At 39.8% G+C, this 23,390-nt stretch overlaps 2 protein-coding genes across 2 annotated transcripts in view; both read right to left on the bottom strand.

Annotated features, from left to right (window-relative positions):
- Window positions 1-12,375, bottom strand: part of TDRD12 (tudor domain containing 12) — a 37,543-nt gene extending 25,168 nt beyond the window's left edge. The window contains exons 1-10 of the mRNA XM_074881516.1: window positions 12,305-12,375; window positions 9,814-9,862; window positions 8,438-8,599; window positions 7,994-8,130; window positions 6,456-6,575; window positions 5,020-5,075; window positions 3,595-3,680; window positions 2,330-2,528; window positions 1,633-1,709; window positions 39-97 (exon numbers count right to left, since the gene is read on the bottom strand). Coding sequence (XP_074737617.1) covers window positions 39-97; window positions 1,633-1,709; window positions 2,330-2,528; window positions 3,595-3,680; window positions 5,020-5,075; window positions 6,456-6,575; window positions 7,994-8,130; window positions 8,438-8,599; window positions 9,814-9,843 — 926 coding nt within the window. The 5' untranslated portion in view covers window positions 9,844-9,862; window positions 12,305-12,375. The remainder of the gene's footprint in view (window positions 1-38; window positions 98-1,632; window positions 1,710-2,329; window positions 2,529-3,594; window positions 3,681-5,019; window positions 5,076-6,455; window positions 6,576-7,993; window positions 8,131-8,437; window positions 8,600-9,813; window positions 9,863-12,304) is intronic.
- Window positions 12,376-17,610: 5,235 nt separating this feature from the next.
- On the bottom strand, window positions 17,611-22,453 carry NUDT19 (nudix hydrolase 19). The gene is made up of 3 exons (XM_074881789.1): window positions 21,659-22,453; window positions 20,039-20,246; window positions 17,611-18,952 (listed from the first exon to the last, which is right to left on the bottom strand). Exons 1-3 carry the CDS (start codon window positions 22,358-22,360, stop codon window positions 18,726-18,728), a joined length of 1,137 nt encoding a protein of 378 aa, XP_074737890.1. The 5' UTR covers window positions 22,361-22,453; the 3' UTR covers window positions 17,611-18,725.
- Window positions 22,454-23,390: the final 937 nt, after the last annotated feature.

Here is a 23,390-nt window from a genome sequence, read left to right as displayed (position 1 = left end):
ACATAACTATTTAAAATATTTAACACGCTGCACCATACCTGTCTGTGTGAACTGCTGTATCTTCTTTGAAAGGCAAACCTGGAATCGCTTTGACAATCTATCAAGAAAAGATGAACACATTTTTAGTCATAAAATACTATTCAAGAGCAACATTTTACAAAAATTATTTCTTTACTTTACTGAGTTGAAAGTGGTTTTCCTACCTAACTCTAGGATTCTCCAAAATATTTGGAGAATTTTTGTACAAATTATAAGTTTGTCTGAATAAGGCAACAATTTTGATTAAACGAACTTCAGAAAGCTAACTAACTTGTTATAGAATGGTATTTTCTTTACTAAGAATCAAGCATGCAACAAAAACATTGCCCACACAAAAGAAAAATTATTTCACAGTCACATTTCAAACTATGGTCGTAACTGGGTACCTGAGCTAGTATGAACACATACTAAATACATGTTTTTAAACATTTTCATTTTTAAAGCAAAATTAAGAAAAATTGTGGAAGGCCTGCACACCACACACAGGAGAAAAAACAAAACCAGGTTACCCAGCTGCACACTTAGACCCATGAACTTAAATTGAACACCACTGCAAATCCTCAAGGGAGTAACCAGTAGCAGATACGGGGATCCAGAGTTACCCCAACGATGTCTGCTTCTCAACAAGGGATTTTCTAGTGTTCATCATTAGTCACCAGCAATCCTTGCATCACTCAAGTGGCTGGTGAAGGTAATTCAGCTGACTGTAGAAGGGTATAAAGGTAATCCTGCTCTGTTTCAGTAAGAATCCACACTACTACTTGCATCATCATTCTTTCCAAAATATTTTAATAAGATATTACAGTTTAAGTTCAGGAATGGTTGTCATCCTTCAATTCTCAGGAGAGCTGAAAAATAACTTCTGTAAAACTCCTTTTTTCCCCCTGATCTGACAGAAGAAGTAGTTCCATTGCTATCACAGAAACAAATTTCTGCTTTAAAACATCTAGCAGAAGAGGACATGGAACAGCACACGGGCTCTTTAAAATAGCTGAGATTGGATACACTCAACAGTGATTATTTGCCTAGAATCTATCAGTTTGTTTTCCTTTCCTCTTATGGACATTGTAATAGCTCCAGTGGTGGAATTCAGTACACAATCTAATACTCAAGAATGAGCGCTGACCTTTTGAAAAATGTTTCAGAAAAGAACAGCAAGCAAAAAAGAGAAAATAGCAAGAAGCCAGATTAGACATTTAAAGTGCTAGATGACTCAACAAGTGAGACTCCAATGTTTACCACAGTACAGCATAAGGTCTATTTTGTTTTCAGGGAAACACTGAAATTTACATTTGTATATGTTCAGAAAACTGCATAGTGTAGACAGCTATCATCTTCATAAAACTATAGCAAAAGAGTGCAAAAGGAGGCACGACCTTTTCAAGGACTGTAGTACTTTTTTTTTTTTAATTTTCTGCAATTTAAAAAAAAGGAACTGAAGTACAATGTTCTTTTTTAACTATATCAAGAATTAGTGCAGATCCCAGATCTATGTTACATAGAAGGACAAGATAGATGACTACAGTATTCCTAATCTGTCCTATGTATGTTTTAGTTCATCTTTGACAATTTAATACAAAATATAACACTTACAGATGCAGTACTTTCACTTAGATCTGTACATGATGTTTGGTATGTCTCTTTAAGAAAGACACTGGAAACAGGAAGACCTAGAAAGGTAAGTAAAAATTGCAGAAACACATTTCTGATTATCTAAACACATAAAGTGCCAGTATTTTTATTTACAGTGGGTTGTGACTGACTAGTTTAGTTGCTTGTATTGTTTCCTAATGGCAGAAAGAACAACAAAAAGAACAGTTATCTTTACATAAAGGTAACTATGCAGATGAGTTGAGTGAACAAGGATAAAGGATGGAAAGCTGCATATTTTCTAAAAGACAGACTTGAATCACTATAAATGAGACAACTCATGGTAAATACTAGTTTTAAAATCCCCTCTGTTCAAATAAATCCCTCCAAACTCAAAAAAACCCCAGTAATGCATCAATGATCAATGTCACAAGTAATTTCAATAATATCCAATGCCATTAAGCATATCAGCCTGTGCAACTCAACAGCAATCCTTCCTTTTTCTTCCACAGTACAAAAAGCTTTACAGTATTCCTGCATCTGATGACTTGCTTGGTCTTTGTAAAGTCTGATACATAAGCATCATTTGTCAGGGTATACCATTTGATCTACTGAGTCAGTAGATTCACGCTCAATATATCCAGTTAAAGACACATGATGCATTGCATGTATGACTGTTTCTGACATACACGATTCCCACCTGTTTCAAGGTCTGTTGATACCTTCTCCTGAAATAGCACTGGCCTGAAAGCAAGTGCAGGATTAACAGTTTTCACTGGAAGTGACTCAACACTTAATGACGTTCGGTTCTCCTGATAATCTGCAGAACTCCCTGTATTCTCTTTAGCTTCCTCAAAATGAGCAAAGTTCTTTGAGACAAGATCATCATTAATGCATACCTAAAAAACCAAGATCTTTGTTGACCAGTATGAACAAGCAATTGCCACCACATACTTGTTTAGAATTTATTTGAAGCTTTAAACAACAGCAGTAAGACGTATCAGCAAATGCTTTCTGAAGAATATTAACTACAGAATACAGAAATAAGTCATATCTTCCTGTATGTTCTCTAAACAGGTGTTAATTAGTTGTCAGTTGCGTGCTTCTGTCTAAAATTCTGTACTTTACTGAACTTTTTCTATAAGCCCTAAAAATTTAAAAAAACCTGTCAGTAAACCAAGCTGGTTTATTTCTTTTTGACTCAGCATGCATCAACATCTGGCAGAAAAAAAGTTAATACTAAACCTAAAACTTCTTTAACGCCATCAGCTCGGAGATCAGTGACACTATTGCCAACGGGGATTCTGAACTGAGAGAAGATATTCAAATTAGTATGTACCTTCAAAGGTACTGTCTGTGACGAAGAACACAGCTCCAGGGTTAAAAGTCTTGGTAAAAACACTCTAAGTAGAAGCAGTATTCAAATAAATTAATTGGTATTTACTATACAGCTGCTGAAGTCTGGCAGTAGCTACAGCAGAGATTTAGCACAAGTTACATATTTTGGCAAGTGGAACTAGTTGGTTTATTTTTTTTCCCAAAGGTTTGAAGACTCAGTCTTATGCAAAAGCAAGTGTGAACTTCTGTTTATTGTTATAATACTATGCAACCACCTTACTGAAACATCTTTAAGTACGATACCACAAAAAAAGTGCAAAAGCGCACTAAATAATTCACATAGTAGTCCACCTGAAGTACTTGCTGGACTTCACTTGTGTGTCAGTATCTTCTAAGAAGAGGTTCACAAAGAAAAATGGCATTTCTGCCTCTTGGAATTCCTCCAGAAGTTTACAAGCAACAGAAATATAAAACAAAACCTCTATTAAGTTAAGGATTTAGCATCTACTATATCTGACAGAAATTACGAAACTCACAAGTAATGCTTTTCAACCTTAAACTAATCGCAAAGTTGTAACTTGCATAGCAAAGGGCATGAACAGGCTTATAGATATAAAAGTATCTTACCTTTTCATCTTTTATTGTCCCATAAAGAAAAACATCAAACGTGTTATCTTCTACAGCACATAACTTGGCTTTCATTTGGGTAGTTGCTAAACGTAGTAACAAACACAAGTAAAAAGATTAAACCCTTATCAAATGATCAGTATTTTTCACTTGTACTTTTCAAGATAGACAAAAATAGAAATCACAATTAGATGGGTAACCTATATCTTTATAGAAGCTAGTACAAATGTTGTTAACTTTTAAGTGAAATAAGAAAGTAACAAGGGAATAAAGACTTAATTACAAAAATGACCTTGTCCTTAGTCTTTAAGGAAGATTGAGAGCTGAAACAGATTAATTACCTCTTCACACAAACTAGTCTTAGTTCTACACTAAAAGTCTTAGCTTATCTTTCAGCCTCTGACAATCTGTAGTACAAATTCATACTTTCCAAACTTGACATTTACTTTTCTTGAAAGTTTTATTTGCACATTTGTATAGCTTGGTTAGGCTCTGTGTTCAAGCAAACATAGCTGATAAAGCCCATTAGAAAATTCTGAAGCACTTCTGCACACACTGATGATGTGCCAGCAGGAAGGCATGTATGACTTAGATGTGTGGGTACAAAAAGTAAATCCTGAAGTGCTACGTGGCAGTTAAGTGTGTGAAATTATCAGCCTAAAGACCCTTTATTGCTTTCATAAACTCATCCCTTCTCCCCCACATACCTTTCATGTGGAGTTTGTTATACTTGTAAGCAGGTAGGTAGTTTTTCAGGTAGAAGCATGTAAGCAAGAAGATTAGAAAATCTCAGTAAAAAGCTGCTCTTCTACTAAGACCAAAAGCTGTCTCATACCAAAATAGAAGACCTGACACAAAAAAGACTGGATGACCTACTGAAACACCAAACGTAGGAAAGGACAAGAACAGACTGGGTTCTAGCTTACTAAATAACTACTTGGAGCTCAATCTACCTCTTAACAACCGTAATAAAGATATTCCTCTTCTGACCTGGTGCTTATATCCTTGTCAAAGAACAACTGAAAGGGTAAACTCAGAAGCCAGATCTTGCCATCTCTGTACAAAACTACAAAAATACAGTTGTGATGCTCATTCAAAGATTTAAGCTAAACACACAGAAAGGCTCCACTGTTCAAAACAAATGTTACATGACTGCTACCTTATTTAGCCTGTCCAAGAGCTAGATACCATCTAGTCAACTATAAAAATTGATGCTGCATGGAAGCCCACAGTACTCAAAATGCAGCTCCACAATTAGTTTTGCCTTAGTCGATCCATACAAAAACCTTATGTAGCTCCTTTCTCTTTAATATACAACATTCTTAAATAGAATCAAATACGTATACAGAAGTACTACCTTTCTCTAAGTTTATTTTTCCCAAAATAGAAGTGCCAATTATGATTTTGGCAGGATGTTTTATTTACCTTTGAGAAGGTTTTGAAAATACTGAATAGCAGCACTATCCCATCTTTTGGCTGGTCTAGGAAAATAAACACAACCAGTTATCCCACATCATCAAAAATTAAATTGGTAATTTTGGAAAAAACTTTGGATGCATGTAAAGAAATTATTTCAAGTCACGTCAAACCTTAAAAGTGCACCAGCTAGACACATTAGCAGAATCTCTCTGCTTCGAATATAACTTCAGTCTTGATAATATTGTTTCAGCTCATCAATAAAACTGATCAAAAATTACTGGATATTGCTTTGTCAAGGTATGACGACTTACATCCAACATAAAATATGATAGAAATGAAACAGAACCAAAAATAAAGCAAGAACCCACTTGCAGAACATTAATTAAATAGGTATTGAGCAATTCTGAACAAGCACTTAAAACACTGAAGTGCTAAAGGTTGAAAGGTCTGTAGCAGAAAGTTCACTCTTTACCATCTTCGCAACTTTAAGTATAAAATAAATTAAAAAATCAAATGAAGAGCACTGGAAACAAAATATGACCATCTACTTCTATTTTGATAGTTCACAACGATGGCCCACTCAAGATGTACACTATTCCTACCCAAACTATGCTGGTATTTGTTCTGTCAGAATACGGGAAGTCAAATACTAATTTTTTGTTCCAAACAAGAGTATTAAAAAAATATACTGCTTGACCACATGTAGTTTTGAATATTCTTCAGTGACACAAATCTAAGTATCTTTCCTGCTGTGGGCCGTGTTCTCCAGTGATCTAATCATGTCCCTGTCAAGTTGGCAGGATCTTTGACAACAGCATCCTGGAACTCAACGATACAGAAACATTTTTCTTTACCACCAGACCCCAGTGAAAACTTTATTCAAGTCCTTCAAAACTGCAGTGAGGAAAAAAAATGACATGAATATAAGGAAAACACAACAGGAATCCAAAATGTGTCAAGAAAAAAGACAGAATTGGGGGGAAAAAAGCTACCTATAAACAGCTATAGAACTTCAGTTCAGCTAAGCACGTAACTACCACAAAAAAAAAAAAAAAAGAGGCTCAGGAGTAAGATAAGCATCTGCAAGAAACAGCACATAAGGACAGGTTAGTAAAGCAGTTCATGTGCTAGGAATCAAGAAACACAGCTCTGGGATGATAGACAAAATGCAAGAACTCCCAGAGACCTTTCTAAATTTCCAAAGGTTTTTAAATAAATATCAAAAGATTCAAACATGTGAATATTAAAACCAAAATCATTAAGGAAGAATCATTAAGGATGCAGTTCCGTTTAAGAACTGCTCCTCTGAAATAGAGACAGTTTTCCAAATCTGATTTCCTATGTTCTTCTTGAAACATCATCTCTTCTAAAAAAACCTTCTGCAATAAAACTTCACGCTTAGGAAATTTATGATTAGAATACATTTATCAAACTCTACTTACACTATTTTTGCAGTGTTTTCACAGAAGTCGATATGTAACGTCACTGGCTTTGTGCGATACAGTCTACACTTTTTTGCTCTATATGGGATCTGCATAAATGCTTCCAGTGCAACTCGAATGCTTAAAAAGAAAGCAGAAAAAATCTGCTCTGTAAAATGCAATTATTCTCCAGAGGTCACTGGTCTCACATACATCTTTCTGTTACCCTGTATCTGACAACACAGTTCTTCCAGAAGTTTGGCTCCCGCTGTGAAACATGCTTGAACCGCTGTTTTATTTTACTCTGAGAGGTGCTGTCAGGAGCAACTAGTGAACAGATTCGCTCCAGATATGAATACACTTCCTATTTACTTGAAATCTTTCTGATCCTTTGCCACTACAGTCTGAAGTCTTTTCATAATATTTAGCCCTCATACTACCACATATACCACCTGGCACTGCATACTCCATTTTGTAATTATTACTTCTGTGTGAGAAACCAGGTAGGATTAACATTAGAAAGAAGGAAATCTAAGAAATACACTAATTTGCACTTGCACTCATTTTCCTAAAAATAATTTATTTTTTAATAAAGCTACCACTAGAGTGTTAATCTTATCCTTTACACTTTGTTTGGTTGGAGACTTAACCAGCAAGACACCATATACAAAAGCTTTTAAGACCCATATATTTATCACTTTTGTTCAAATTTTTATTTTGCAATGAGAAAGCAGTAAATCACACATTTACTTCTAGCTGAAACATTTTTTTAAACTCAAGACACTGTCGAGCTGCTTTCCAATACAACCACATTCAATTTAAAAACATTATTTAACTTGAGATTTATTTTAAAGTATTTTACCTAAGCTATCTTAATTCTGTGGAGTACTGCAAAAAAGATTTGGTAAAGCTTCTTGTACTCAAAAGTTGCATATTTTATTTGAAGAAGTTAACTTTAATTCTAGCTAAGAATTGGAACAGTTATTTTTTAAAACACATTTTTCAAGATTTTAGAATCAGTAGGTTTCATAGTGGCTTTATTAAAAACTGGGAACCTGTAAAAACTCACTTTTTTTGCACCGTGCCAAGACAGACCATCAGCTCTTAAAGCAAATAAGCTAGTAAACTGCAGTGGGAAAACCCCCACATATTTGTGTCTAGATGTCAAAAGCGGGTTCAGCCTACTTTGTGAATGATCTTCACTGGTTATAGTTTTTTAATATATAATTACTTAATAAGGGAGGAAAGTATATATAAATAACATCAACTGGCAATCATACATTTCAGTTATAACAAACTGCCATTATTTCAATTTCAAATCTTTAAAAACCCAAAACCTACAATAGAAAGCATCTTTAAAAAGCATCTTCACAAAGTAAAGACTGGTTTGCATCCACCCTTGCAAGAGCCTATCATATGGCTAGCAGTTTCTTGTGGACCCAACTCACACCTCAATTAAATCAAAGCCTTGGCACTATCAATCTAAATAAATATTAATAGCATTTGTATGCATTAACTAACAACTACATTTCAGTGAGTGTCAAAAAACCCCAACTTACTCCTTTGTTTTAACAAAAATGTTTTTGGCATAATCCACAAGAAAACATTCTGTTTGATAATGATCCATACAGTACATGATTGACTTAATAACTGCTCTACACCAGCATTTGAGGTCCTCACTGAAAACCACACAAATCTGAAAAAGAAAGAACAAGGCAGCAGCTTCTTGTAAATGCAGTGAATTACACTGAAAGATTTTTTTTGAGGCAAGAACATAGTATTTATTATACAACCCTCAATTTTCTTTTTAAAACGCAAGTACTGCAGCTTATGTAATTATGAAGCTTACAGATAGGAAGATAGAACCCATACATGTGTCATTTTCTACTTTTCTATGTAGCAATATTAAAAAAAAAAAAATAATGCATATCTTGGATACCTGAATCCCAAACCAATGCAAGTAACAGACTATTTCTATCTACACAACACAGCAACAATTTTACCTGGCCTTCTTCTACTGTCAGTGGTTTTACTTCATCCACATCTTCGTAAGATTTGTCATAGAACTGATTCATTTCAGCATTCAGGTTTGTATACTCTACTTCATCGACTACATAAGGCCCACATCCTTTCATAGTAACCCAAAAGCAACCTGGATCTTCAATCTGGGACAAGTGGTAGATAACAATAACAAATAATATTAGCTTCTGCTAAAATGACAGGATGTTTTTAAGACTACCTGAGCAGGTAAATGTAAAAATAAAACTTAATCTTTAGTGATGCACCTTAAAAATTATGGGGACTGGATACTTAGCACCCAGAATGTCAACAATGAAAACATCTTTCAACTTCAGACCGTTAGTTCATTAAATGACTTCTCAACTTGCAAGTTTCTTTAGCACTGCAATTAATGGCAAATGTAGCCTCAAAGGTAGTAGCATTATCTAAAAAGTTGGTTAAACCAAACAGTGGGCAAAGTACAAAGACATAAAGCTTTTTACTTCCATATTGCCCTCAAGAAGTATGTATAAAAAACCCAAACACACAAGAAACCCCACCAATAGACTTTTCTTCATGCTCAGAAAGTCTACCCGACAGTCAGTTTCATTAAAACAGAGTCACGGCTTTCTGCTCAGCCTTTGTAAACCTTTATATCCCAGTCTTTCACCTGACCCGGGGCCCCGGTTATTGTGGGTTAATCCCAATAAGCAGCTAAACACCACAGCTGCTCTCTCCCTCCCCTGAATCAGGATGACTGAGAGAATAGGAAGAGTGAAAGTGAAAAAACTCATGCATTGATATAAAAACAGCTGAATAGGTAAAGCAAAAGCTGCACACACAAGCAAAGCAAAGAAAGAAATGCATTCACTGTTCCCCGTCAGCAGGCAGATGTTGAGCCACTTCCAGGAAAACAAGGCTTCATCACATGTTACACTAACTTGGGAACACAAATTTGATAACCACAGGAGGCCCCCCTTTCCTCCTCCTTCCCCGCAGCTTTTATTGCTGAGCATGACATCATACAGTAAGGAATATCCCTTGGGTCAGCTGTCCTAGCTGCATTACAGAAAAATGATTTTTCCATGATCTGTTGTGGAATTCAGTAGAACCTAGTACTACACTACACTGTATTTAACACATTGCACATCTTCCATTTTAGGTTTTAGCTGCATCCCTACTGACCTCTTGAGACAAACCCAATATAAACACCTAAAAGAAATGACAAAACATATATAATCCATATATGACCCCATATGTGTAAGAAAGTGCTGCTGAATAGAAATACAGAGGCATCATATTATTTGTAAATCTGACTTCCAGAGTTGCATTGAAATAAACAAACAGCAATCCTTTACACATTAAAAAACCAGCAGCATACCTTTAATACCAAGACTTCCATGTTTCTCATTCAGTCTTCCTCAACATTACTGCAAAAGAACAGCAAACATTTGATTAACTATTTTTAAAGCCATCATTTATTTTGAAGCCTATGTAAAGAGCCTACACCTAAAGCAAGCCTATAGATTTTTGATACTTGTCTCAGGAGTATTAGTCTAGGCAACTGATTTATACATATCAAAGGGTTCAAACCAGCCTTCTTAATGAAGTACTGTGTTAAAGCTTAATTAAGATTTGCCATCCACACGTATTTAAACACAACCACATCAGTTTTTAGTACACCAAAACACATCTGTTAATAGCTGCTTATCTTATATTCAGAGGCCAACAGAAATAGGCCAATGGAAGACAAGGGCTGCTATAATCTATGACCACATGGACAGAAACACCAGAGGGAAATACATCATTAATACAAACAAAACAACCTAACACAAAAGAAGAGTCCCAACCTTAGCAAACAATTTTAATGTAACAGATTTTTACTGGTATTTCACATTACATTCATCTGCAATAGTACCTATCATACCTAAGAATTACAATGGAATAATAAACTGCCTACAGACTGAAGTAATTTGCATGTCATTTTGGCACAAACCAGCACATCACAGTATCATCACTGCAGCATCCACCTTACCACTTAAAAGAATTCACAATGGAAGAAGGTGCCTAGTAAAAAGTTTTGGGAGTGGAAAGTCAAGACACTGGCCTTTCACTTCCAAAGCTAGTGTTGAACAAGTCAGCTCTGAATAAGAAACTGCAATACAGCTACACTGTGGTTGTAGCTATCAACATGCTTTGCTAAAAGATGGTACTAATTATTCCCAGCTTGACACTACAATGAAACAGCTGAAACTTTTAGAAGCTTTACCTAATATCATAATACAAGCATACCATTCACATTACACACAAGTCTCTAACATGCACTATACTATAACATGAGACACATAGCGCTGCCTTACACACTTAAGAAATACACACTTTTATTTCAGGAATAACATGGGAGAGGCACAAATAACCGCTCCTAATCTCTCAGTTTGAGAAGTGCAAAACCAATAAATGACCTATCAAAGTATCAAGGATAAAGCACCCTACATAAAAGGCTGGTTCTCTTAATACATTTCTAGTAACAACACACACACTTTGTTATTAGGAACTAAATAAAAACACAGACATTTGCTCAAATCCCATACCTAACAGTAAGGATATTTACCTTGTGAAGATGCAAGAGATGACCAAATCCCTCACCCCAAACTGCTACGTTAAGAAAAACATAACAAGCAAAGATAAAAGAATTCCTCCCCAGCCACACAAGCCTGATACAAACATTCCTAGAAGAAAAACACTTGCTATCCCAGCCTCTCTCCCTCTAGTCAGTCTTACTCCCTCTAAAAAACACACATCCAATCGGCTCCCCCAGGGGTGGAAACACAGCTGGTCACTCACTCCTCCCCCAGTGGTATGGGGGAGAAAATCAGAAAAAAAAAAAAAAGTAAAATTCGCGGGTTGAGATGAAGACAGTTTAATACAACAGAAACAGAAGGGAAAATAGTAAGAGAATATACAAAACAGCTAATGCACAATACAATTGTTCACCACCTGCTGACCAATGCCCAGCAATCCCCAAACTGATGCCTGCAAGCATTTGGTGCTAATTGCTGTAAGGGGCCTCAGACAAGAACGCACCCAAGGACATAATTTTTGCAACTGTGATGGGTACATCCCAGGGAGGGCAGAGAAACCAACAGACACCTGTGGTAGTCGAAGATAAGAAAGCTGAAAAACTTTACAGATAAAGCAATGAGCCAAGACGAGGCCATATAAGAAAAAAACCTCAGAGTTCATGGAAAGGACACTAAGACACCTCTTCAACAACCACTAGGGACCACCACAAACCCCCACGGAAGCCCCTCAGAGACCCTTCCCCAAATTTTAGTACGCTTGTGCAACATATTAACATATGCATTAGATCCTCTGAAAATAGACATGTACTTCTTAGAAATTACACGAATATTAATTTCTTTTATTGTATATAAGTGTGCTCTCATCTTTCAGCATGCACGTTAGGTGGAACGATCTCCCATGCATCCAGTGCTGCAATAAAGAATGCCTTCGTTCTAAAACTTCAAACTATCTTAGGGGGTTCTTTTCAGACCCAATTTACGGTACCAAATACCCCCCAACAATAATATCTAACAAGCTGGTTAAACCAAACAATAGGTAAAGGGCAAAGACATAATGCTCTTCACTTCTCTATTGTCCTCAAGCAGCACATATAAAAACCCCAAAACACACAACAAACTCCCACCAATAAGCTCTTCTTCATACTCGGATAGGCTACAAGGAAAACACAATAAAAGATGAAAGACTTAAGAAACTATGCTTTTTGCTTTATTCCCTTCCCTCCCCTACCCAACTTCCTTCATAATCCACCTTCATTTCAGGTTCTTCATCATAAAAATAAACCCCCTAACCTTAGTGACGAACGTAATCACGACTACGAACACCCAAACACAGCCCAACACAAACTTCCCGCAGCTCGCCTCAGAAACTTCCAGAGCGAGTCAGCCCTCCCACCCTCACACCCCCTCCCGTACGCAAGCGCGGTTCCGCCCAGTGCGCATGCGTACGCACGCCGCACACCACAATCAGGCGTTACGCTTACTGCGCATGTGCCGTAGGGCCCTGAGGTAACTTCGGCGTGTTGGCGGGAACGAGGAAGTGCGTCATTAGAGCGGAGTTAGAACACTGAAATGGCACATTCTTAACGCTTTTAAGTGTATTGTTATGGTAAATGAGCCTTAAGTGAGAGTCTTGCCTTGCTGCTGTTCCTGCCCTAGGCTGGGAGGGGCGAGACTCACAGTGCGGCACTGGTGGCTCCTCAGGCTGAGGGAAGGGGGCTGGCAGGATGGCGGCGGGGCAGCTGGAAGGCAGCGGGCTGGGGCTGTTCCTGTGGCAGTGTCTTCCCGAGGCAGGGTCTCATCCCACGCTATGAGACGGTAACAGCCAAGGCTTCTACGGCACGTGTTTTTCGCAGAGGCTGCAAAGTTTCAAGTGGAGTGTATTCTTTAAAGGTGTGTAAAATTCGGTAGGTGGGGAAGAAGAGCACCTGGCATTTCCCTATTAGAGTTCAGCTATGCTTCTTAAATATATACATACCCATGGTGGAAAACAGCTGTTGTAAATGTCTGATAGCATTTAGGCCTTTAAGAAAATGTTCACTCTCATATCTCAAGCTCTGTGATAAGGCAGCTACTTTTTTTTTTTCTTTTTTAATTCACTTTGTTGTATACTACCCTTTCCATTAAGGCTTAAAAAAAAAAAAAGTGTTTCAGTCCTGATTTAATTTTGCACAAGGCTGCATATAGACAAGGTGCCAGCCCAAGAGAAGGGGCTGAAACATGCAACTGGGAAGTAGAGACAACCTCTTTGGGCAGAAGCCCATACTTAAGAGTGGCTCAATATTTTGAAACTACAGCTTTAGTAATATTTTTAACTTAATATTAAAAGATTTTTCCTTTATATATGTTTGAAACCATTTATGCTTGCATTTAACAATTGTCATAACTTTCTGTGTAAAATAATGTATTTTTGTTACTTTTTTGTCCTTTGGCCTTCAAGCTCCCCCTACTGGATCATTTTGTTGGGAAAAAAAAAGTTATAGGGGACAATCAAAGATGGAGAGGCAGACTGTACACTTAAGTAATGTTTTTTGACACACAGCAAAACCTGTATTAGAATTAAAGACATAATATGTAGCAGCACACAGGTGTGTAAAAAATTCTGTAAGCATCTAACCTGTATCTAAGTTACTGAATAATTTATTCTCTGAAAATATTTTCTAATAGCTATTGTCTACCACAAGAGTAAATTGGCACAACAACCATAAAGTACCAAACAATAAAAAAATCATGAAGGAAGCTGTCTAGCAACTATGAAAGACTATATTGCAAGATCAAAACAGTTGCAGATGATACAATTTCTTCGTTTTTGTGTTTTCTTAGATCTATTCTTTTATATATTTGAATTCATAATCTCGAGGGCTATGAGCCAAATGAAGAGTAAAGTGAAGATCTGAATTTTAGGAGAGTGAACTTTTAGTTAAGGAACTAGTGGATGTGAGCCCCTGGGAACCTGCCCTCAGTGATAAAAGAGCAGAAGAGATCAGACAGCTCTTTAAGGATGTTTTTCTTGAAGTACAAAAGCTCGTGACTTCCATGTGGAAGAAATCAGACAAGGAAGGCAGGAGACCAGCATAGCTGAGTAAGGCCCTTCTGGTCAAACTGAAGTGCAAGAGAGAAATGCATAGGGACTGGAAGCAGGAATGTGTATCCAAAGGGAAGGAGATAGGGATGGTGGCTGGGTGTATAGGAATGGGATCAGGAGGGCTAAGGCACAGCTGGAGCTGAATTTGGCAAGGCATCTGAAGAATAATAAGGGCTCCAACAGGTATATTGGTCAGAACAGGAGGACTTAAGAAAATGTATACGTCCCCCACCCCTCTGATAAATAAGATGGGAGATCTTAGTGACAACCCACGTGGAGAAGGCTAGAGGTACTTGACAATTCTTTTTGCCTCAGCTTTCACTCGCAATCACTCTTCCCATGTCTCTCCCCTGAACCTCAAGGTAGGGACTGGGGGAAGAAAGTCTCTTCTGTTGTAGAAGACCAAGTTCAGGACCATCTGAGGAATCTGAACATAGACAAGTCCATGGGACCTGGCAAGATGCATCCCAGGGTCCTCAGAGAACTGGCAGGTGCAGTTGCTGTCCGTTATATTTGAAAAGTCATAGCAGTCGCACGAAGTCCCCTGCAACTGGAGAAAAGGCAGTATCACACACATTTTAAAAAAGGGTGAAAAGGAGAACCTGTGGGAGCTGCAGACCAGTCAGCCTCACTTCTATGCTTCATGTAACAGATCCTCCTGGAAGCCATGTTGAGGCGTGTGAAAGACAGGAAGGTGATTTGAGACAGCCCACATGGTGTCACTGAGGGCAAATAGTACACAACTAATCTAGTGGCCATCTGTGATTGTGTGACTACATCAGTGGATGAGGGAAGAGCAACCTGAACCTTCTCTAAGGCCTTTGATGTTGGGGGACCACATTCTTGCCTCTAAACTGGAGAGATGGATTTGATAGATGGGCTATGAGGTGGGTAAGGAATAGGCTGAATGGCCACATCCATAGAGTTACAGTCAGTGGCTCAACATCCCAGTGGAAACCAGCAACGAGTGGTGTACTTCAAGAGTCCATACTGGGACTAATACTGTTTAATATCTTAATTGATTACATAGACAAAGGATTGAGGGTACCCTCAGCAAGTCTGCAGATCACCCCAAGCTGAGTGGTGCGGGTGGTGTGCTGGAGGAAAGGGGTGCCATCTGCGGGGATGTGGACAGGTGTGAGAAGTGGGTCCATGTGGAACTCAGCTTGAACAAGGCCAAGTGCAAGCTCCTGTACCTAGGTTGGGGTAGTCACCAGTGTCAGTACAGACTGGGTGATGAAGGGATTCAGAGCAGCCCTGCAGAGAACTTCAGGGTACTGGTGGATGAAAAATTGGATATGAGCAGGCAATGTGCACTTACAGCCCAGAAAGCCAACTGTATCCTGGGCTGCATGAAAAGCAGCACAACCAACAGGTTGAGAGAGGCAATTCTCCCCCTCTACTCTGCTGTCATGAGACCCGCCTGGAGTACTGCATCCAGCTCTGGGGCCCCCAGTACAAGACAGACAGGGACCTGCTTGAATGAGTCCCGAGGAGGCCACAAAGGTGATCAGAGGGCTGGAACACTTCTCCTGTGAAGAAAGGCTGAGAGAGTTGGGGATGTTTGGCCTGAAGAAGAGAAGGCTTTGGGGAGACCTTTCTGTTGCCTTTCAATACTTAAAAGGGGGCTTATAAGAAAGATGGAGAGAGACTTTATACCAAGGCCTGTAGTGACTGTATCACGTCCTGCTCAGACAAGGGAGACAAGTGACTCACATTCGAAAATCCCCAACGGAGTGGACAACAGTAAGACAAGTCTCAAAGTCTAAACATTTATTAACTTCCCACAATGTACTAATTAGTTACATGATAATTGCCTAAGTATATAATGAGTTGTGGCAAGCAATACAGCGTGCCTTGCATTTCTTAATGATAGTGAAGGAAAAAGGGGAAAAAGGAGAGGGAGATGGGGAGAATAGAGGAATAGAGATCACCGGTCTGGGTTCCTGTGTCAGTCTCACCAGCGAGGCTTCCAGGAGGCATGTGTCTTCTTTGCTTCAGTTCACTCTCTGGGCCCCCCCACCTTTGTCCACCCTTGATTTATACACACTTTCCTTGGTTCTGTCCCCTAGGTTGACCCACATACCTATGTATCCCATGTATGGGGAGCGGTAACGTGTTTCATGGGATGATGTAATTAGCATGATCTTGTTACTCTTCATTAGCATACTGAGGGGTGTTAACTTTAGTATGCATTTTGTGGATAATGAAGCAAAGGTCATTCACTGGACAGATGGCCCTTGAAACTCTTTGACCAGGTGCCCCAGAGCAGAACTGTCCTGTCTCCACAGGGCTCCCCCCTCCAGCTGCATCCTGTGTCATTTGGGCAGCCTTATCAGCTTTGACCTCCACACTATCCACCCCATGACTGTAGTTTTGTTACTTGCGAGTGTTTGAGACATTCCTTAGCTCGGAGGGCCTCCACTCCCCCCACTAACCTTTATCTCTTTCTCAGGCTGTTTTTCTCAGTCCTTGTTTCTCGCAGGCCTGTTTTTACAAGTCATCTCTCACAGACTGTACAAGGAGTAATGGTTTTAAACTGAAAGGGGGAAGATTTAGAGTGGATATATAGAAGAAATTCTTTACTGTGAGGGTGGTGAGACACTGGCACAGGTTACCCAGAAAGTTGTGGCTGCCCCCTCCCTGGCAGTGTTCAAGGCCAGGTTGGACGGGGCTTTGAGCAACCTGGTCTGGTGGAAGATGTCCCTGCCCATGGCAGGGGGGTGGAACTAGATGATCTTTAAAAGGTCACCTCCAACCCAAACCATTCTATGATTCTATTATCAATTATCACAGATAGGATATTTTTAAAAGCCTCTGTCTGCACGAACGGAATAGAGTAGTTTACCATTGTTGCTAACACAACAATCAAAATAGTTTTGCAAGTGTTTCTCTGTCCCCCTTCCCTGGGCTGACAGAATAACCTTAACTTGCTGCATTACTGTCCACCAGCTCAAAATAAGGAGTCTTGGTTCTACACAGAAGGTGAAAGAGACCCCAACTAATACATCTTTATCAATGCTGTATCTTGTTAGATTTGTGTATTTTCTCACTGTAACTTGTAAAACAACCTAGCAATGTTGACTTATGGTGACTTAATAGCCCATTATGTATAAATAACTGAATCATTTTGAAGCCAAGATATTTGTTACTATAGACACCACAAATGACCATAGCATGCCTTTTCCCTCTTGTCTTCCTAGTACTACAGTGACCAGCGTTAGTCTCAAAAAGCTAAAAATCATGTAAGACAGCAATACAGGGTACTTACTTTGCTTCTTCCACTCTCCATTTTAGTCTTCCTATTGTCTTCATGTTCAGAAGAGTTAGCCAGGATATTCTGAAGATACTATACTGCACAATATACAGTATACATAATATACTGCTTCACATGATCCATGTTTAGCAGAGGTATACAAATTTCAGCAAGGTCTACAAAACCAAGAACAGTCTGAGCATGTTCAGAGGGAAAGACATGTGATTTTTTCCAATCCAAACGAATGCTACAAACCAGTTTAATGAAAATATTGCAGAAGATTTTAATTGAAATACAGAACAAAAGCTGAAACAAAGCTTTCTGAACAACTTTACTGGCTAATCTCAAGTCATCATTCATTCTTCTTCAAGATCAAAAAGAACCTACATCACTGCTCCATTTACTCCACTTATTGCACAAAAAGATGAAACCAACCAACCAAATCCAAAACAAAAAAGCAAGAGCAATCCTTCCTCTGAAGTTCTTAAATCTCAGATGTATTTACTAAAGTAGCTGAGAAGCAAAATGTGGGATGTTAAAATATGGAAGTGGGTGTTTCCAAGGTAGTACATTATTCCCTGCAGTTGTTGGTATCTTTTTGGAGCTAAACAATTTATTTTTCTATTTTTTAAATTGCTAACAACTTGAAGATAAAAATTATCATGAATAAAAAGAATGTTGAGAATGTACTCAATCTGATAGATGACTTTGTCTAGTTTATCTCTATCTTTGGAAAGAGTAAATTTTGAATAGGTTACCATTAGTGGAAGGAGTTTAGGTACATCAAATATAAACACTAACTTTATAATAATTTTTTTTTAAAAAGTGAATATTGTCTAATGAATATACATACACACATATACACTGGTTTTCCCAAAAATGAAAGCGAATAGACTGGGAGATGTCAGCAGACACAGAATAGGAGATTTCATGCATTCCTAATGTCTAATGGATAACTTTGGGAAGCATAGTGAAAGAATTCAACTTAAAATGTACTTGTTCTGAACATTATATATTTACATTTGCAGTGAGAAAAGGACCTGTGTGACCCAACAGACCAATGTTGCAGCATATTCTTCAATTGGTATGTAAGTAGAATAAGGCTCAGTATAATTACCATCAAATTGCATTTAAGTTAATCAGTAATTAAATTGATGGTTATGTTAATTTTTCAGTAGCCTCTGAACATCGTAACTCGCACAACTGTTTCAAAGACTCAAAGAATTAGGTACACATAAATCTCAAATGGCACGCACAAAATGCTTTGGCAGAACAAAGGAATATTTTCCTGACTATTTGGCAACAGTTAGAACGGACCAAACCCACACTGACCATGTATGTAATAAAAATATTCTAGCTTTGAACAAAACATATTATAATCTGCTATTGTAACCTGCCCAATCAGAATTTATCATCAATGGATTCATGTGTTTATATTTTGGTGGAATATTAACATACACAGCAAGATTGTTGATGTTCTTTGTTACTATCCTGTGAAATACACTACCCTCTTTCATGATATCTTCAACCTTCTTATCTGTTGACATGATTATTTTCTTTTCTCCTGTATAATCTGGATCTTCTGGATATAACTCATCTCCTGGGGGCAGAAAAAAGTTTTAGTTGTACATTGTTTACCTTATTTTTCAGCCTTTTGATTGAGTGACCCTAGCAACTTTTCAGTATTTATCAGGATATGAAACTCGGTGGGAACGTATTTCACAATATGAAAGTAAATTGCCTCTAAATATCTTCAGATTTGAAGATACAGCCATAAATTTCTGAAGTATCTGTCAGTGGCACTGCAGCACACATTCAAGGTGTTGATTTGAATGTTCCCATGTTCCTGCTAATACTAATATGCTATAATAACAGCCTGCTCAGATATCAGTGTATATAGTAGGTGGAGAACAAAAATACTTTTCCAAATGTATAAAGATAGGCTACAGTAGGACTAAGAATAGAAGCTGCTATTTTGTTCTGTTTTATTGGAAAAAAATAGTGTTTTGCCATATAAATGCATGTTACTCTCGTGCAAGAGTACTAATATACCACAAATACAGACATTCTAGAGGTCAGTTGTGACAAGGAGAAAGCATAACAAAAAGCGAACTAAAGAAGCAGATATAATAAATAGTACATGCAGCTTTTCTTAAAGAGAAGGTGAAAATGTACATGATTATGAAATGAGAGACTTATGTAGGAGAAAGGGCGAGAGGAAAATGAATTAGTGTATCTTTTTAGATGACCGTCCTATCACTACAGTTGTGAAGACTGATACTGCAGCTGTGCTTGATCCACTTGCCCTTACAAAGACAATTAACTGAAGTAGTGAGAATTCCCACTGAAAAGGACTAAATAGGAGGAGTTCTAATACTTCCTTCAGATTAAAAAAAAAAGCTGAAATGCTAGAATTTCTTCATAAATAAGCATATTAATAGCAAACATATGAGATTACGAGTAAGTGCAGAAATACCTATGCTGTCTGTCTGATTCGGTATCTTGTCTCTGTCAATAGCTGTTATCAACTGTATCAAAGAAGGAAGCCAAACAGAAAATGCATGCAGTAACTTGACTTAAAAGAGTATTTTCCTTACACTTAGAGAGGATTTATGTCATGTGGCTTGAGTACATAGCAATTCCCAAGCTTTTATATATTTAGTAGAACCTTCACCTGTTTTCTTACCTGGCAATAGATGAATGTAGCCGTTGGAAGCAGTTAACACCACAGGCATCCACTGTTCACATCCCTCTAGAGCTCGATCGGAGCTGAACTTGTGTAACTCATGGAGTGAAGAGAAGTTGCACAGCCTACACAATTCATAGAACTGAGGTGGAGCAAACCATATTTCTTGAGACTTAAAGCGTTCAATGGCTTCTGCAGGTGATGACCACTGTAGGATGAAAACAGACCTTGAAATAATAGTTTCATCAGCAGGTAGAAAGTATCAGTAACTTTAAAAGCCATTAGTAAGGAAGTTGTTACAGCGGAAGAGCTTGCAACAGTCCACATTTTCCGAACACAATAAAAACCATGTATAAACTATACCAAAATAACAACAACAAAGAAATTTTTAAAAATTGAAAAACATTAAGTAATCTATAAAGTTACTCTTTTTCCTATAAAGATAAGCAAGTTTTTATTTTACACATAGACATGCCAAGTTTGGCTAAAAGTCAGCTGAAACCAACAGAAAACCTTAAACTCAATGTGAGCTCAGAGGCTGCTACTGATGCTTCAAGAATTAAAAGTACCTCTGAACATCTGCTTACTATACAGATTGTTTTCAGAGCATGAACACCAAGCTATTCATGCTTAAACATTGCATCTTTAAACTACTGGTAATCTTCATTTTCCATCTCACATGTTGAATTTGGTAACATAAATGGATGCATAAGCATTTACAGTAGATTTATGCTGTTATTAACAAACTTATAAGAAACATGAACTCTTTTGATAAGATCTCAGGCACTTTTAAACTTATGTAGGAAGATCTGTTCAAAAAAAAAAAAATCAAAACATCAGTAATACCAGAATTGTAAGGTAAACTTTCACAGAACTGTCTGGTTTGTCATCTACTTCTAACTTGCTTTCAAACTTGTCAGAATTCTAGAAAAACTTGAAGACCCTAATGTACCTCAGCCTGGGCCGTCTTTAATACTTTTCTTCATGAAGTTTTTTTACTCTTTTTACCCCCTCCAATTAAAAAAAAGTAGAAACATCAATATAGCTCCCAAAATGTTTTAATAATACACTCTTTCAACCAATTTGTATGTTACTTAAAATATTCCAAGTAACTACAAAAGACAGAAATACTAGCAGCTCTGGCAGCCCCAGCACACTCTGTACAGGCCACCTGGCTCTCCCCACGCATACTGAATGTTACAAGGGTAACGACAATCCCGCATTGATACTGCATGAATGGACGGACAGAACTGACTACTTGTCATCCACCTTTGAAAGGTACAGGAATTCAAGGTGCCATAAAACTTCACGTAAAATGACCTTCGCGAAACACCCGCTTGTGAGAGCAGTTAGAGCTCCGAGGCTGACTGAAAGGGGCGGTGGCAGGTACTGGCTGGAAGGGGAGATGCACACCGATCAGCCTCACGGTGAAGACGCCCGCCCCATCTCTCGCACGTCCAGGACGGCTGAAGCTCTGTTCCACTACTTCAGCTGCCCTGAGGCGGGCTGGGCGGTTTCTCCGAGGCCGGGGCGGCGGAGAGCGGCGGTCGGGGGCAGGAGCCGGCCCCCCGCGGCGCTCGCACGGCCGGGCGGGGCGGCGGGGCCGGTGGTAGCGCTTACCAGGAGGGCTGTCACTTCTCGGTCGTCCTGCGAGGCGTGGGGCGGCCGCTCCTCCAGGCAGCACAGGTAGAACGCCGTGTCGTAGCGCCGGCCGCCGCGGCCAGCCCTGCCCACCGGGGTCAGCCAGTTGCTCCACTCCTGCAGCGCCCAGATATTGGGGACGCAGCCCAGGTGCCGGCACAGCTGCAAGAAGCAGGCCGGGTCCGCCTGCACCCGGCGCCGCCACTCGCCCAGCTCCGCGGCGGAGGGCAAGCGCTCCGCCGGCAGCGGGGGGGCCGGCCCGCCGCCCGCCGCCGGCCCGCCGCCCGGCACCAGCAGCAGGATTCCCGCCTCCTCGAAGGTTTCCCTGATCGCGCAGATGCGGAAGGCGACTTCCCCCGGCAGCGGCGAGCCCAGCCGCTCCCGGTCGGTGGAGAACAGCGGGGCCCGGTGGCTGCCGGGAGGCGGCGGCCTCACGGGGCCCAGCCCGCAGCGAAGCGAGGTGGGCAGCAGCCCCAGCCAGTCAGCGGAGAAGTCCGCCGCCTCCACCAGGCCCCCCGGGAAGACGTGGGCGCTGGGCATGAAGCCGCTGCGGCTGTGCCGCCGCAGCAGCAGCACCTCATAGTCACCGCGGCCGAGCGCGGGGCGCGGCAGCCGCCCTGGCCTGCCCGCCGCCAGCAGCAGCGTGGCCGCCTCCCTCCAGTGCTGTAGCCGGCAGTTCATGCTGAGGGGCGGAGGGGAGGCGGTGGCCGAGGCCGAGGTCGCGGTCGCGCTGCGGGGCCGGCCGGGCGCCACCGCCGCCTGGGCTCCCGGAGGAGCCACTGCAACGGCGGGCAGCGGGCGGGAGCGGCTGGCGGGCCGCGGCCGTGGCGGCGGTCAGGTGGGACGGAGGCCTGTCAGGAGCAGTCAGTAATGCCTCAGGCCCGATAAGCCCTAAGCCGGTAAGTAGTGTCCTCAAAGGGCAAAAGCTTAAGGAAATACAGAGGACTTACAGGCATAGGGCCAATGGCTGAGAGAAACGAGGCGGTGGCTTTCAACTTACTTGAAAAACCATGGCTTGAAGTAGCTTGCACTTCCTGAGGCTTCATAGCACTGAGAGTACTTACAGCATAACAAGATGTCAGTGTTGAATAGCTACCTTGGACCCCGAAGTCTTACCGAGTACTGCTGAAGGAGCCGTACTTACAGGAATCAGCACAGGGTCAGGGACCAAGGACTCGGATTTGTAACCATAATACTGCTGACCTGCCAGCTGGCCTCTGAGAGATCTCCTTATCTCAATTCCACATCAAGGCATGACGATAACAAAAATCATTTGAGGTCTTTAATTAAACACGTCATACTCCAAGTTGTTTGAATTTGTTTTAGTAGACTTCAAAGGGGAGGAGTATGTAGAATTGTAATTTTTTATTACAGAGCTCTTCCATTTTGAGGCTTTTAAGTACCTTGTTACCTGAAAAAAAAGATCTATTCAGGCGAGACAGCAAAACTTTGGAAAAGTCCTTTGTACAGACATTTCACTTTAGGAAGCATTTGCTTTTAGTTTGTTCATTTAAAATTTGATTTTGATTCCTCAATTTAATCATAGATTGTTTTTTTTAATGTGTAAGACATTCAAGAAGAAGAAAGCTGATGACACAAGTTGAGAAATTTTGTAAGAATGTTATTTGCATGTAACATGGAGAATCCTCCTCCCGTTCATAATCCTTCTCTTGCTAGATTCCAGTTGGCAAATACCCACATACCTGCACAT

The sequence above is a fragment of the Strix uralensis genome, chromosome 12, assembly GCF_047716275.1.
Source record: "Strix uralensis isolate ZFMK-TIS-50842 chromosome 12, bStrUra1, whole genome shotgun sequence".
Classification (NCBI taxonomy): Eukaryota; Metazoa; Chordata; class Aves; order Strigiformes; family Strigidae; genus Strix; species Strix uralensis.
This window is presented reverse-complemented; position numbering and strand designations above follow the sequence as displayed.

What these genes read in the sequence shown, in the direction of transcription:
- NUDT19 (XM_074881789.1), bottom strand. Translation starts at nt 22,360, where the DNA reads ATGAACTGCCGGCTACAGCACTGGAGGGAGGCGGCCACGCTGCTGCTG. An exon ending in GAGAAGTGACAGCCCTCCTG is followed by an intron (nt 20,247 to 21,658) that starts GTAAGCGCTACC and finishes TTCATCCTACAG; the next exon opens with TGGTCATCACCTGCAGAAGC. An exon ending in CTACATTCATCTATTGCCAG is followed by an intron (nt 18,953 to 20,038) that starts GTAAGAAAACAG and finishes TTCTGCCCCCAG; the next exon opens with GAGATGAGTTATATCCAGAA.